Source organism: Marmota flaviventris, chromosome 3 (genome assembly GCF_047511675.1).
Source record: "Marmota flaviventris isolate mMarFla1 chromosome 3, mMarFla1.hap1, whole genome shotgun sequence".
NCBI classification, from domain to species: domain Eukaryota; kingdom Metazoa; phylum Chordata; class Mammalia; order Rodentia; family Sciuridae; genus Marmota; species Marmota flaviventris.
In genome coordinates, this window is record NC_092500.1 from 57,253,547 (window position 1) to 57,267,900 (window position 14,354).

Here is a 14,354-nt window from a genome sequence, read left to right on the forward strand (position 1 = left end):
TGTGATCCAAGAGATAATTACATTTCATGTTGACCTGGCTTTGAGCTGAAAGAACTGAGTCTTTGCTCCTTACACCATGGCTCAGTTGCTGGTTAGCATCATTAGTCCTTAATCAAGAATCTGTCTCCTTGCAGAAGTTTCCTCAGTTGGCTTTATTCTTTGATGCCACACTACTGGTGAACCAGTCCAAACATGTGTTCTTTTAATGAAACTTCTTAATTATCTTTTTAGAAAAGAGATGAGCAGAGACAGTTTATTTTTATCTGTATGGGAAAGGTTCTTTGCTTGCCAAATTGTTCTGTTAAAAGAAGCCTGGTATTATGGGATGTTAGTTATCCCAGCCAAAGTAGTTTTCAGGGAGCCTTAAGGATACCATTTTTTTTAATGGGAGTGTGTGTGTGTGGGGGGGGGGGGGCGTGCTGTAGTGTTAGACCTTAATGTATTTGCAAAATGTGGTATTTTCTTTAACAACTTATAACTTCTTTATAAATGGTGCTGAGCCTGTTACTTGCAAATTATACGTAGAAATCAGGATTTCCTTGACTCAGCCAGACCATACCAGTCAATACATTTAATATGCTTACATGATAGTTATTTGTATGGAATGGATGAGGTTAAGCAATTCTTAGTTGCAATAATTAAATTGGAATTAAGGGGTAGGGTTAGATTGGTACATTATAAGAAGTGAGAGCATTGCAAATATATAAAAATTGATTTCAAATTAACTCCATGCACACATCCTCTCCAAGTGGAAAATGCCATAGTGTACATATGTATATACCTTCTTTTTTTTTCTTTTTCTTTTTTTTGGGGGGCGGGGTACTGGGAATTGAACTCAGGGGCATTTAACCACTGAGCCATATCTCCAGCCCCTGTTTGTATTTTTTAGAGACAGGGTCTGAGTTGCTTCACGCCTCGCTAAATCGTTGAGGCTGGCTTTGAATTCTTGATTCTCCTTCCTTAACCTCCTGAGCTGCTGGGATTACAGGCGTGCACCACCACGCTGGCCCATACCTTCTTCATACAAGATGGTATGTCTATACACCTCACAACTGCAAGACCTTGAGCTGTCTGTGCAATAGGTGGGAGACTGATGAAACTCGTCAAGAAGCTAGAGCTTGATTGATTCAGAAAATTCAGTGTGAAAAAATCTGATATTCTGCTTCCTCACCAACAAAAAATATCTCCTCCTGGGGGTCTCCTTTTAAACTTCAGAAATAAAATAGCACTATTTATTTATATTCACTTAAGTCTGTACAAGTGCTTTTGAGACACTTCTGCTTCCTGATGATTACAGTGAGTCAAAAAGTGGTCCTGTTACTAACTTCTTCAGTTATATTTTACCTTTATTAGTTTAGTCCAGGTTTGCATTCAGAGCTAGTGAAATGAGCGCATTTCTAATATGTGAGAATAACACAATTCATTTTCCTAATGATCACAGACATATTGTAATGCTGGAATTGGGCTGGTCTGATCAGTAGCATCTCATACCTGAGCAAGAGGGGGATGCTAGTCTGCCCCACATTCCTTAGAAGGCCTCAAACCAAAACAACAGAAACAACTAAAAAGGTAGAACACAATGGTAAAGAATAGAGTTAATGGCATCTCTGGACCTTAGTCCCAAGGACAGAGCTACAGATCTTTAAAAAAAAAAAAAAAAAAACTAGGCCTATGTGCAGGGGAGAAGAGCTCAGCCTATGCTCTGGAAACTGGAAGAGTGGTCCCCACCCCAGAGCCTGTGTCTAGTTAGGCCACCACCCTGGTGCTAGCATTGTCTCTGTGTCCACCACATCAAGTTAGGAGCCTCCTCAGGAGGATCACAAGTTCAAAGCCAGCCTTAACAATTTCGTGAGGCTGTAAGCAACTTAGCGAGGCCTTATCTCAAAATAAAAAATAAATATTAAGGGCTAGGGATGTGGCCCAGTGGTTAAAGCACCTCTGGGTTCAATCCCCTGACCAAAAAACCCCACAAAAATTAGGAGCCTCCTACATGGTGCCCCTGCGCCTGTTCTTGTCTGCCCTTCATCCAGTCTTTATACCCATGACTGCCAGAGCAGCCACTGTGTAGCACATGTGACCCCACTATTAGAAATGCTTTGGCTTCTCCTCACAGCTGATCTTGAGCTAGAGACTAAATGCCTGACATGGTTTCCAGGGCCCTGCTTGATCTACTCTTTCTTCTCTTCTCAGCCAACTCATTCTTGAGCTTCATATTTCTCCAGTATCTAGCCGGGAACTCCAAACTCCAGCCATCAAGACATTTTTTCATTTCCTCAAAGAAAAGACGCCTTGCTTCACTTTCACTGCCGCCAAGCTAACCCCTCATCCTTCAGGTCTTAACGTAGTTCCCCTGGCAAGTTTTGTGACCCATGCCCACCCTCACTCTTCCCACTGTTCTTGAGGAGTCTGCCCTCTCTACGTGCTCTGCTCCCTCTTCCTTTCACAGCGCTTACCACACTATTGACCTCTCCTTTTTGCCTGTTCTCTCCCCTAGACTTCAGGCTTGGTGGGGTCAAGGCATCTCCATCCTGGTTAATGGATAGGTCTCCCTGTAGCCCTACATCATCAGACAGCAGTGGGTACCCACATCTGCCTCTGCATTTTAAAAAGGTATTTGGCAAAGTTGGTCAAAAGATGGAATTGGCAACAGAATGAAGCCATTATTATTGAACCTAAGAAGCCAAGGCTGAAATATCTGGGACTCCTCTTTTTCCCGTGGTCTTAGAAGCCTGAAGGAACCTTCTGCCTCCACCCCCCCCCCCCCCCGCACAACCATGCCCCCAGTTCTGTTTGTCCACAGGGATTAATTATACTTCATCTCAGTAATGATTTGACTGTGGAACTCCCTGTACTCTAAACAGAGAAGACCAAAATATTTCTAGTCTCTTAGGTGGGTTTGCATGAACCTAAAGCACCTTTCAGTGCTTATAGTACCATGTTCTGATTTTTGAACAATGGAAAGATGGCATTTCTACGTGGCTTAAATAACAGAAAAAGTATTGACCCAGTTTTATTTTTGTTCAGGTGTTGCACACATCCTGCCAAAAATATTAATTAACTGCAATGCTTTTTACTATGTCGGTCGACTTTGGCATTTATCCATATTTGAAGAAAAATGAAAGGTGGAGCTGAATTGAATATTTGTCTCCTAGAAGTGGCTATTTTGACCCACTCTGTGATATGAACTTATTTTGGAAGTTTCAGATGATAGAGATTTTTTTTAACTATAATCTTATTTTTTTACCTTTCTTTCATGATATAAAGCAAGTTTTTTTTTTTTTAGGAGGGGGTTTGTTTTGTGTTTTAAACTGGTACATATCAGGTGGTTATTTGCCAGTTACTTTAAGCGCTAATAAGAAACTGACATTTGGATTTAATTCAGTTCCATTAGGACAGATTTAAATTTTTGTGATACAGGGGCTATTATCCTGGCAGTTGTAAGGGATTTTTGTGCTGGGGCGCAGAGCTGACAAAGACTGTACTGTGCATGCTCCATCTATAACTGAGCACTTTCACACTGCAATTTAGGAGGTGTGCAGCTCAGGAAATTGCTGGCTTTGGCTGGAGTATACTTTTACTGCAAGGAAAATTTTATTCGTCACTCAAGTAATTGGCAGTTTTAATACCTTGTTCATAATTGCCTTATAAACAAACGAATATATAAACCAAAGATTGTATGGTCTGTTATCTTGTAGCCTTGTTTGACCAGAGTGATAGACACCTGTGAGTCTCGCTCTCCCTCCCCTGAAACCCTAATTTGCTCCATTTATTGCAAAAATCTCTGGCTACGTGTTTTCTTTCTGTTGTTTTTAAAGTGTAAGTGTAGCTATACTAGACCCAGACAGCCTGGGAGCCAAAACCAGATGCAGATTTATGAAAGGAGATGTAGCTAGGGACAGAGCAAGGTCTGGAAAGAAGGGGCACTTGGACATTTCAGGGTTACTGCACTCTTGGTGGGAGGACATCCTGATAATGCAAACATTGGTTTATGTATTTTAGAAAAAATTTGTGTGCCCCAAAGTGTGGTTTTGTTTAACCCACACACCCTGACCCTGAAGGCCTGTGGCTTGTCCCTTGGATTGATTCCATCTCCGGGACCTAGAAATTGACTAATTGTCTTTCTTGCATTACCCTTTACCTCACAGCTAGATCAAGGAGTTTACGCACTGGCGAATCCAGATGTGGGAAATGGTCAAAATCAGAGGTCATGGCTGACTTGATTCTAAACAAATTCTGGAAGACTTTATGGGAATCTGAGGGGTTTGCTAATTTGTGATTTGTACACAGAACTGCTAATACTTTTTGTTTTTAACTTTGTTGTTAATTGCCAAGTTCAGCTCTTAAAATATGTATTTTCTAGGCTTGTATAGGATTACTTTAAAAAAATGGAGTTAAATTCTCTGTTGGCTTGGATTTTTAAAGATCAAAAATGACATAAAAGTCATTTGCTGTGGGGTTTAGCAATATTTGAGAAGTTGTATTAGTTTTTTGTTTAAATACATAACTTGGGGCCTGTTTTCTCCTCCTTATTGTTCTTTATTGTGGAGAAAACAGCACCTGACATTTGCACATAATCAGGAATACAACCTTGTAACTCCAGAGGGTCAAGTGTAAATGGGAGAGGTCCTGTCCTAGGGCATTTGTGAGTGTTGGTATGGTGAAGGCTTAGTGAACCAGGTGGAGTCCTATGTTCACTTCAAGCCTTCTGGCTTCAACTTCTGTTGAGCAGTTTTGCAAGGTGAAGCATTTTAGATCTTTCTGAAGGTACATCTCCAGTAAGAATTTAATTGCCAAAATATCTTTGATACTCTGAGTTCTTAGAGACAAACCTTCAGGAATTGCTTTGGGACCAATTTAGACGTATGCTCTGCAATGGCTTAGAAATACTCAGCTTGTTACATGAAAAGCCCTGATTTTTTAATTTTAAAACCATCTATTGTATCTCTATCAGATAAATTATTTTAAGATTAAATAGCATAGTATATGAGAAGTGTTTGGCATAGGGCTTGGCCCCTATTCTTTGCTCAACACTACTAGATTTCATACACATTCCAGGGTAGAGATAAAGATATATGTCTGCTTCTAATAAACTTGCAATATGGCAAAGAAGACCAGCATTGTATATACTATGTCAGAATGCAGTGTAGGATTTGGGGAATATAAGTACAGGCTACACCTAACTCAGGAAACTTCTGAGGTTGGGAGATGCCTGAGACATATACTAATACAGAAGAACTTAATAAACTCAGAGTGTTACAGAATCCAGCTATTGATAAAGGAGATACAGATATGAGATATATCTTCTAAGTTTTCTTGTTAAGTGAAGATTAACTGCAGACCAAAGAAATGCAAGGTGTGATCTTTGTAACAGCTCTGCCTTCAACATACAGATTGTTTCACCATTCCTTGGGTTGTAAAGAGAAGACCTTCTCATGATTTGTAGAAGGGCTCTTATCTTCCCAACTTTTCTGCTCTGACATGTTAATTTCCCCCACCAAATGATGGTCTAAAAAGACCAAGCTACCTGATCTAATATGGCAGTGGAGAAGACTTGCATGTCTGTTGGATTCCTGTTTTCTAACAAAATTGTCACTTAGCTGAATTTCCCGTTGGGACCGGTAGTATTGATGTCCTTTTAAGAAGTTTGACTTGGCCTCTTTTGATTTTGTTGGTTTGTTTTCTTGTTTTTCCCGCCATGTGAAATCCAGTAACATTATCAGAACTGCCACGATGGTGGGACAGAACTGTGTGTTTTGTCCTTTTTGATAGCTACTGCCTACTGTAACCAAGGAACTAAATTCTAACATTTAATTGATTAAAATTTAAAGAGCCATATGTGACTAGTGGCTCCTGTGTTGTGCATCTTGATTTAGACTGTTAATGTCAAACCTGTCTTAACCTAACTGCCCAGGGATTAGACTAGTATGATCTTACATAATATTTTTATAGTATTGAAAGCCCTGGAGCATCTGTACTGGCATTGAAACTTTGGCAATGCATTGAAACTTGCTATTGCTAAAAGGAAAAAAAAAAAAATCTTTCCAGAATGGTTTTTAAAAAAGCCCCATTCTCGTGAGTATTTGAAGTTCATTGGCACCTGTAGTGTGGGTACTTTGCAAGAGAAGAATTAGATTATAAATCGGGGAGAAGAAATGGGAAATAATTTCATCAGTGCTTATATCCCTCTTGATACTAGGACTTTCACTTACCGTGTAATAAGATAAGGAAGAACTATTTTGAAAAATAGCATGTTGTCTTAAGTGGATAGTGCTTAGACAGCTACTGCCAAATAGTATCAGACTTATAGGAATGTGTTTCATATGTTCTAATGTGATATGATTTAAGATTCAGTGAATAAATCAAAGTGGTTGTGGAATTACTGCTTAACTTTCAAAAGTACTGTTTTAATCACCGTTGCATATTTTTTAAGAAAAAGTTAGGAACAGAGAAGATTCTTCTGTTTTCAGCAGGAATAGGAAATATTTTTCTCCTTTCATTTTTTTGTACCATTAAACCAGTTATCTGTGCTTTCTTTTAATTCCAGAGCTGGAAATAGGATTGCAGAGATATTACCTGAACATCTGAAACAATTTCAGTCCCTTGAAACTTTGGATCTAAGCAGCAACAATATTTCAGAACTTAAAACTGCATTTCCACCCCTTCAACTCAAATATCTGTAAGTGAAGCTTTCTCTACCAAAAGTTTTTATCTCCAATGAAAATATCATGTTATAATGAAAAAAAAAAAAAGATACAACAAACACTGCCTAACTACTAATGGATCAAAAAATATCACTTTCTTATTGATTTGAAATGTGTGGTAACCTCAATCTCCATTTTATTCTGACACTTTGGGATTATCTTTGACTATATAAAAAATTGTGTTAAAATGTTTCTTTAAAAAAAAATCAAAGTTAACTTTGCTGTGTTTTTTTTTTTTCCCCATTTTGTTTTGTGTTTTTTGTTATTGTTTTTTTTTTGGGGGGGGGTTGTTTGTTTGTTTATTTTGGTACTGGGGATTAAATCCAGGGCCACTTAAACACTAAGCCACATCCCCAGTCCTTTTTATATTTTATTTTGACACAGGGTTTCACAAGTTACTGAGGTTGGCTTTGAACTTGCAATCCTCCTGCCTCAGCCTCCCAAGCTGCTGGGATTATAGGCTTGTGCCACTGTGCCTGGATGAAAAATGAATGTCACAAAAGTAGAGGCTTATCTTAACAGATTTTTGTAAACTTCAAGCCTCCCACTCTTTCCCCAGAAATACGTGTGATATTATTGTTATTTGCTTATGGATTTGAGCATTGGGATTGAACCCAAGGCCTCACAAATGCCATGCATGCATTTACCCCCTGAGCTATACCCCCCAGCCCATGTGTGTGAATCTTCACATCAACATTTGTCCACAAGGACCTAAGGGTAATTATTGTAAATATCCATTGAATGTTAGGCTCTCTGGAGATTCTTTATAATGCAGAGGTTGCATGCACTTAAACTTCCCAGAGAAACTAGAAAGAGCAGCTCATCCTCAAATGTTCAACAGGTACATCAACAGCAACAGAGTCACATCCATGGAACCTGGGTATTTTGACAATTTGGCCAACACACTCTTGGTGTTAAAGCTGAACAGGAACCGAATCTCAACTATCCCACCCAAGATGTTTAAACTGCCCCAACTGCAACACCTGTAAGTCCAGTGTCCTCTTGGATACTGTTTCCCTCACCTCCTCCAAATCCTGATGTCTGTATTCCAAACTTCACACTCTGGTAAAAGGCATTTGGAAGCAAGCACATGGCCACCTTTCTTCTGAGAGCTGGGGTTGTAGAATCTTTGAATTGGGAGGATCCTTAGTCATCACCCACTACCAGCTGCTGCCTGACAAGACACTGTAGATTGATACTGAAAGAGGTAACAGTGTTATCATTGAATGGCCTCCTTACAAAGGTGCCATTGTGGCACCAAAGAAATCATGGGGCTCTCAACAGCTGCGGTTTATGAGAATAATGCCGACAACTCCAGGAGGCCCCGATAGCTTAAGAGGCTGTAAAGAACTGTCTTGTTAATAATGGGAGAATGATCTGTGAACAGGCTCCTGCAGTAGTGGTTTTCAGCCTTGGCTGCACATTACAGAGACTTGGGGAGCTTTTAAAAATCCCAGCACCCAGGCCACGCCCTAGACCAATTACATTAAAACCTCTGGGAGTAAGAGCCAGGCTTCAGTAACTTTTAAAACTCCCCAGGTGGTTCCAGTGTGCAGCCAAGATTGAGAACTACATACAGCCTTAAAAGAAATAATTAAACCTAAAACGAGTCAGGGAAGAGAGTAACCAATTTTGTAAGCAGACGGAGCAGGATACTCTTGAAGGCCCTGATCCTGAAAAGACCTCACGTTTTAGTGGAATGTTTAATGTCCTCATTCTGGATCATTTAAAAACAAATATTAATTGATATGCTTCTATGCTGAGTGGACTGTGGTTTAGAAACTCAAGTGCAGTCTGGTTTCAATATTTTATTATTCCAAAAATACATCACATATTTCAGACAGAAATTCACTCACTGCTAATAAACTGAAATTCTTCTCAATAAAAATGTTTAGAAATTTAAAACGTTCTATGTAATTTAACACTGACTGGGTTAAATATATTGTCGTAATGACACATTTTATTACTCCCTCCAGAATTTAATTGTCATATAAGCTAACTGTTTAATTTGTCATATCCAATGCAGTGAACTGAACCGAAACAAGATTAAAAATGTAGATGGACTCTCATTCCAAGGGCTTAGTGCTCTGAAGTCTCTGAAAATGCAAAGGAACGGAGTAACAAAACTTATGGATGGAGCTTTTTGGGGCCTCAGCAACATGGAAATCTTGTAAGTGTGGGTTCTCACAGTTCCCACTCAGCGAGCAAGAAGGTAGAACACCCAGTAGTTCCCACTTGAAATACTGTGTTAAAATCTCATAGTGCACAATCTTATTTATAATTTACTATTGAGTTTTGTTTCAGGTAATCTGGTTGAAAATTCCTAAGCACATAAACTTATAAGAAAGATTTTAGAGTATTTTCTGCCAATATCTTCTGATAGCAAGAGCTAAATATCTATTAAACAATCGGAATGTGTCCTCAGATGGAATTACATGTCCCCTTTGAAGAGACTCAATAATGAACTTTGGATTCTGCCTTTGATTCTTCTTATAAATGTAGGCAGCTGGACCACAACAACCTAACAGAGATTACCAAAGGCTGGCTTTATGGCTTGCTGATGCTGCAGGAACTTCATCTCAGCCAGAATGCCATCAACAGGATCAGCCCTGATGCCTGGGAGTTCTGCCAGAAACTCAGTGAGCTGTGAGTTGCCTTTTATTCTCAGGTTTGAGAGCAGGGATCATGCCAGAGCATGAGCTTCTTACCACTGATCTGTGAAATTTTCATAACAAAGTTTCCAAGGTGACAGATTTTTTTTTTCACATGCAACCTCGTCCTTATATTTATTGTTGTGATAAGTTGAAGCCAACTCTGCTGTTTCGTGGTGCATGGGCAAAAGCAATCATGGTTATTTTGGGGTTTTTTTAAATTATTGGGAATAAAAATAATGTTTACCCTGAGTATTGTTGAGGTCAGATTTTAAAGTAAGGATTGTCATAGTTACATTTATTGCCTGTCCGTCAGGAAGCAAATCGTCATGTTGAATGGAAAAGTCAAAGCCGTTTTCTAAAATTCCTTTTTATCTTTATAGGGACCTAACTTTCAACCACTTATCGAGGTTAGATGATTCAAGCTTCCTTGGCCTCAGCCTACTAAACACATTGCACATTGGGAACAACAAAGTCAGCTACATCGCGGACTGTGCCTTCCGGGGGCTTTCCAGTTTAAAGACTTTGTAAGTTACACTTTCTGCTTTCGGTACATGAACCTAATTGGTTCCTAAATGCGCCCACTTTTCTCCCAGCAGATTTCCTTTTTGTCAAGGAAATGTGTACAGCCTCAAAAGTAGCATCTTAATCTGTCCCAGAACAGTTTGATTAAAATGGATCCATTTTATCCACATGTGTTTCATAAAGGGATTCAAAGGACAGTGATCAGATTTTTTGGGTGATTATGGTTAGCCTTCTCAGGATCTCCAGGAAGTTGATAACTGCCCAAGAGGGATGCAGTTTTAAATCCACTAACTTTTCTTTAGAAAATGCAGATTAAAAATTACCCAGAGCAAAAAGATAGACAAAGGGCAGTGGAGGATGATGCCTACTTCTCATGCCAGTTACATCTACAACCTGATCGCTGTCCTAAGAGAAAGAAAAGAGAGTTGAATTAATTGACCTTTGAAAAAATCTCTCAGATATTAATTTAACATTGTGCAATGGGCCCTTGATTTTTGCGCTGTCAGAAATTTGTGCTCTGTTCCCTGTTTGAAGCATTACATAATTGAAAGACGCTGTATGCTTTGGCGAACTCCTGCTTGTGTGGTTGGAACTGTGGTTTTAAAGTTTAATGCAGTTTTCAGACTCTTCAAGTCTTCAGAATTTAGTCATCTTGATACAGGAATTAACAAGGCCAGAGTCAGCTATCTGGATTTGGGGCAGAAACTTAAAATGTAGTTTGAGGGAAGAGTATAGACTATGAGAGGTGCCTTGGGAAGCGAAGAGTTTATGATTTTGAAAGGGGTGGAGATGATAGGGGGAATTAGGAGGAGTTTGTTACAAATGGCATGCCACCTGGGTGGTGATCTTAGGTTTCTGAAGCATCTCTCTAAAGATAATGCTCTTTTTAATTAGGGACCTGAAGAACAATGAGATTTCATGGACTATTGAAGACATGAATGGTGCTTTCTCTGGGCTTGACAAACTGAGACGCCTGTGAGTATTATTTGCCTCATAATTTGGCTCAGTCTTTGACTTAAAATTTTTGTCTTAATTGAAGTCAGTTCCACAAATTAACACTGTAAAGAGATTATAAGTTGATGTGTAATCCTGTTGCTACCCTGTATCATTTCCCCCAAATGAGTGTTCTACAAGATGTGTATATAATAATTAGCTTTTGTTCCTTGGATAAAAGGGGAAAAAAATTTAACATTTAAGGTGTACAACTGATCTCAGTGTCTACTAATATATAACTACATTTTTAATTATTTGCACTGCTTAGACTTTGGGAATTATCATTGGGTAAAAGTAGGCATACTTACTGTTAGTCAGCTTTTTATTGCTGTGACCAAAATAACCTGACGAGCAATTCAGAGTAGGGAAAGATTATTTGGGGTGCATGGTTTCAGAGGTTGAGTCCATGGGTGGCCAACTCCATTGCTCTGGGCCTGAGAAGATGCAGAGCATCATGGAGGAATGGAGTGGTGGAGGAGTGCTGCCCAGCTCATGGCAATCAGGAAACAGAGAGGGCATGCAGGAGCGGAAGGAGCCAGGGATAGGGTTTAATCCCCAAGCATACTCCCTCAGTGACCTGCCTACAGTTTTTACCCAATATTCAAATTATTAATCCTTCAAGCAGATTAATCCACTGATGAAGATCCAGTCATTTCACCTGTGAACAACACTGCATTGCCACCTGAGCAATTCAGAGGACATCTCATGGCCAAACCATAACGCTAACGTGAACATTTTGAAACCCTATGTGTTGCATTCTACTCACATGAATTTTCAAACAAAGTGATCCAGTGATTAATACTGCAGAAGGTCCCCAGAATACAGGATGAAAACACATTTAGCCATAAAACGTTCTTACAGATGGCCAAATTTTGTTCTAAGCCGACTATGAAGATATCCAAAGAGGAGGGGAAGAAGAAAACTTCCACTATTATGTGCTTTATCTGAAAGAATTTCCTTGAAATAAAGTTCCTTCCTATTCCTAAAAAGACCAAAAAGCAGTGCTTTAATGTCACCATCAGAGTAACTTCTTACTTTTAGGTTTACTGTTGAATGCTTTGACAATCATATTGTACAATGGATATAGTTTTTAAGATATATTGTTAAATTGATGAAAATATACTTGCTCACAAATGATTGAAAGAGCAATTGTTTTTATGAGAGTTCCACCAGCAGAGTGGCTTTTTGTAATTAACTGTTCTGTTCTCTGATTATTCCTGCCTACCCACCCTCCCAGAATACTCCAGGGGAACCGGATCCGGTCTATTACCAAAAAAGCCTTCACTGGCCTGGATGCATTAGAACATCTGTGAGTAGATGGAATTAAGTTACCTTAAAGGTAGTCTGAGGTGTTTCTTGAAAGATAAAACTAACTAGAGTGCAATTTTGTTGTCATTCTCCCAGGACCACAAATGTGTTTATATATCTATCTTTCTACCTGCCTATTTGCTTGCCTATTGATCTGTCTGCTGGTGTGCATATCTGTGTTTTCCTATACATTTAAGGACATTGCTCTACTTCATTTTTGGATTTTCTTCACTTTTCTTAAGTAATGATACATTTAATTAAAAAAAAAAAACCTATCTATTGTGTGGTTAATGCATGCTGGACATGGTGAGAGGTATTTGTATATGGTCTCATTTAACCCTTATGAGAATATTATTCAGTAGTTCCTATTATCTTTAAGTTCAACAGAAGTCCTAGAAGTTCATTAATTCCACTGGGCAATTAAGAGAATGAACTGCATTTTGAAGAGCAAAAATCCAGTTCTCCTTAATCCCCAAGAATAGCATAGGAGATCTTAACACATGTTGAAAAATTTTTTTGTTGGTTTTGTTTAGTATAGAATGTGTAGCCATCTCCCCATTCCCCATTCTCCTTCATTATTGACCCATAACTTAGCAACTGGCAAAGGTAGGACTCAAGGCAGGGCTCTCTCCTCCTTCACGGAGTCCCTGCCTCCCTCTGCCTTTGCCTGCCTAATCTCTACCTCTCTTCAGGAACCTCCCAGCACACATTTTTGAAATAAGATTTAGGGGTTCAGAATTTTCAGCCATGAGGAAAGGAAAGTTGGCCGGTGTTAGGAGGAATCCAAACCTGCCTGTATACTGTGTTATTACTAACTGAACCGACCAACTGCTCATACCCAGGGGTATATACATTTTACAATTGTACAGTAAAATGATAACATAATATATAATGTGTCTATTAAGAAATGCTTATAACCAAAATTTTTAATATCTGTGAACTTGAACAAAATAAGTTATGTTTAAAATATGCATTTGGCTTATATACTCATTCGGACCATATGTAAAAAGCAAAGATTTCAGTGTTATTTCTACACCACCTTTTAGTCATTTTTTGACTCTACCAGTTAATCTGAGAGAGATTTGGATTGCTAGACCTGCTGCCAGTGCAGCAGAGAAAACTGTAGAAGAATGATTCTGCAAAGCTGAGTTCTGGAAGGTTGGGCTAGTATTGCTGAACTTATTGAAACAGATTATTTTCAAAGGAAAACTAGCCAAAAGGGTTTGTCATTTGGGCCATTCCATTTCTGGGAAAGTGGAATTAGTGGATCAGTGGAGTATTAACCTCTGCTTCAATTTTTTTTAACCTTCTTTGACTCTCCCAGCCTCTTTCCCTAGCCATGTCTGGCACCTTGTTTCTTTGTCTTCTTTTGCCACTCGTCTCATTCAAAATGCCTTCTGTATACTCTGACCTCCGTAAAGAAAAACAGTAGCAATCATTGTGGCCGATATGTTAATTCAAACTATTTATAAGTGCTAGTTAAAAATAAAATCAGCCCAGAAGATTCTTTTTATGTTTTGAATGTCCTACCTGGAATGTTTGTTTTAACAAGTACATCTTGTCTGAATAGCTTACTGCTCTTATGTGAGTGAGCTGTGTTTGGCAGAATTGGGCTGGTGGGGGCAAATACCTCCCTCTTCTGAGTTATTCTAGAATTGAAAACAATAATATATGTGCATCACTAAACAGAGTACAGGTCATAGAAAATGTTCTGTAAATGATGGTTTTAGAACACATAATTATGAGGAGTTTTGTTTGTGTATTTAAAAAGTTCTGGTTACTAATTAGAATAATGAAAAGTACAATAAAATAATATAGCAGAACATCTCAGGCCCTCAGGAGCCAAATAACATGATGGTGACAGAAAGTACCTCTTACCATCACAGAGCCTTATAACACACACGTCCTCTTCCTCAGTCCCATGCTTTGTAATGGATTCTTCTAGGATCGTCCCCTTCTTGCATTTCAGTATAGAGGATTTGCTTGGAGAATGGGATGGGCAGTGTGTTGCCTGATGACCCAAAATGACCATGATGTGTTTGATTTGGTTCTTTCAGAGACCTGAGTGATAACGCGATTATGTCATTACAAGGAAATGCATTTTCACAAATGAAGAAACTTCAACAACTGTAAGCTTTTCCTTCCAAGAGCCTCAAGTAAATCATAGCAGGGACAG

At 38.9% G+C, this 14,354-nt stretch overlaps 1 protein-coding gene across 1 annotated transcript in view; it reads left to right on the forward strand.

The window, feature by feature from the left end:
- The window catches only part of Lrig3 (leucine rich repeats and immunoglobulin like domains 3), a 45,030-nt gene that overhangs the window by 19,705 nt on the left and 10,971 nt on the right, over positions 1 to 14,354 (forward strand). The window contains exons 4-11 of the mRNA XM_027928556.3: positions 6,545 to 6,676; positions 7,543 to 7,686; positions 8,728 to 8,871; positions 9,204 to 9,347; positions 9,736 to 9,879; positions 10,772 to 10,852; positions 12,108 to 12,179; positions 14,236 to 14,307. Coding sequence (XP_027784357.1) covers positions 6,545 to 6,676; positions 7,543 to 7,686; positions 8,728 to 8,871; positions 9,204 to 9,347; positions 9,736 to 9,879; positions 10,772 to 10,852; positions 12,108 to 12,179; positions 14,236 to 14,307 — 933 coding nt within the window. The remainder of the gene's footprint in view (positions 1 to 6,544; positions 6,677 to 7,542; positions 7,687 to 8,727; positions 8,872 to 9,203; positions 9,348 to 9,735; positions 9,880 to 10,771; positions 10,853 to 12,107; positions 12,180 to 14,235; positions 14,308 to 14,354) is intronic.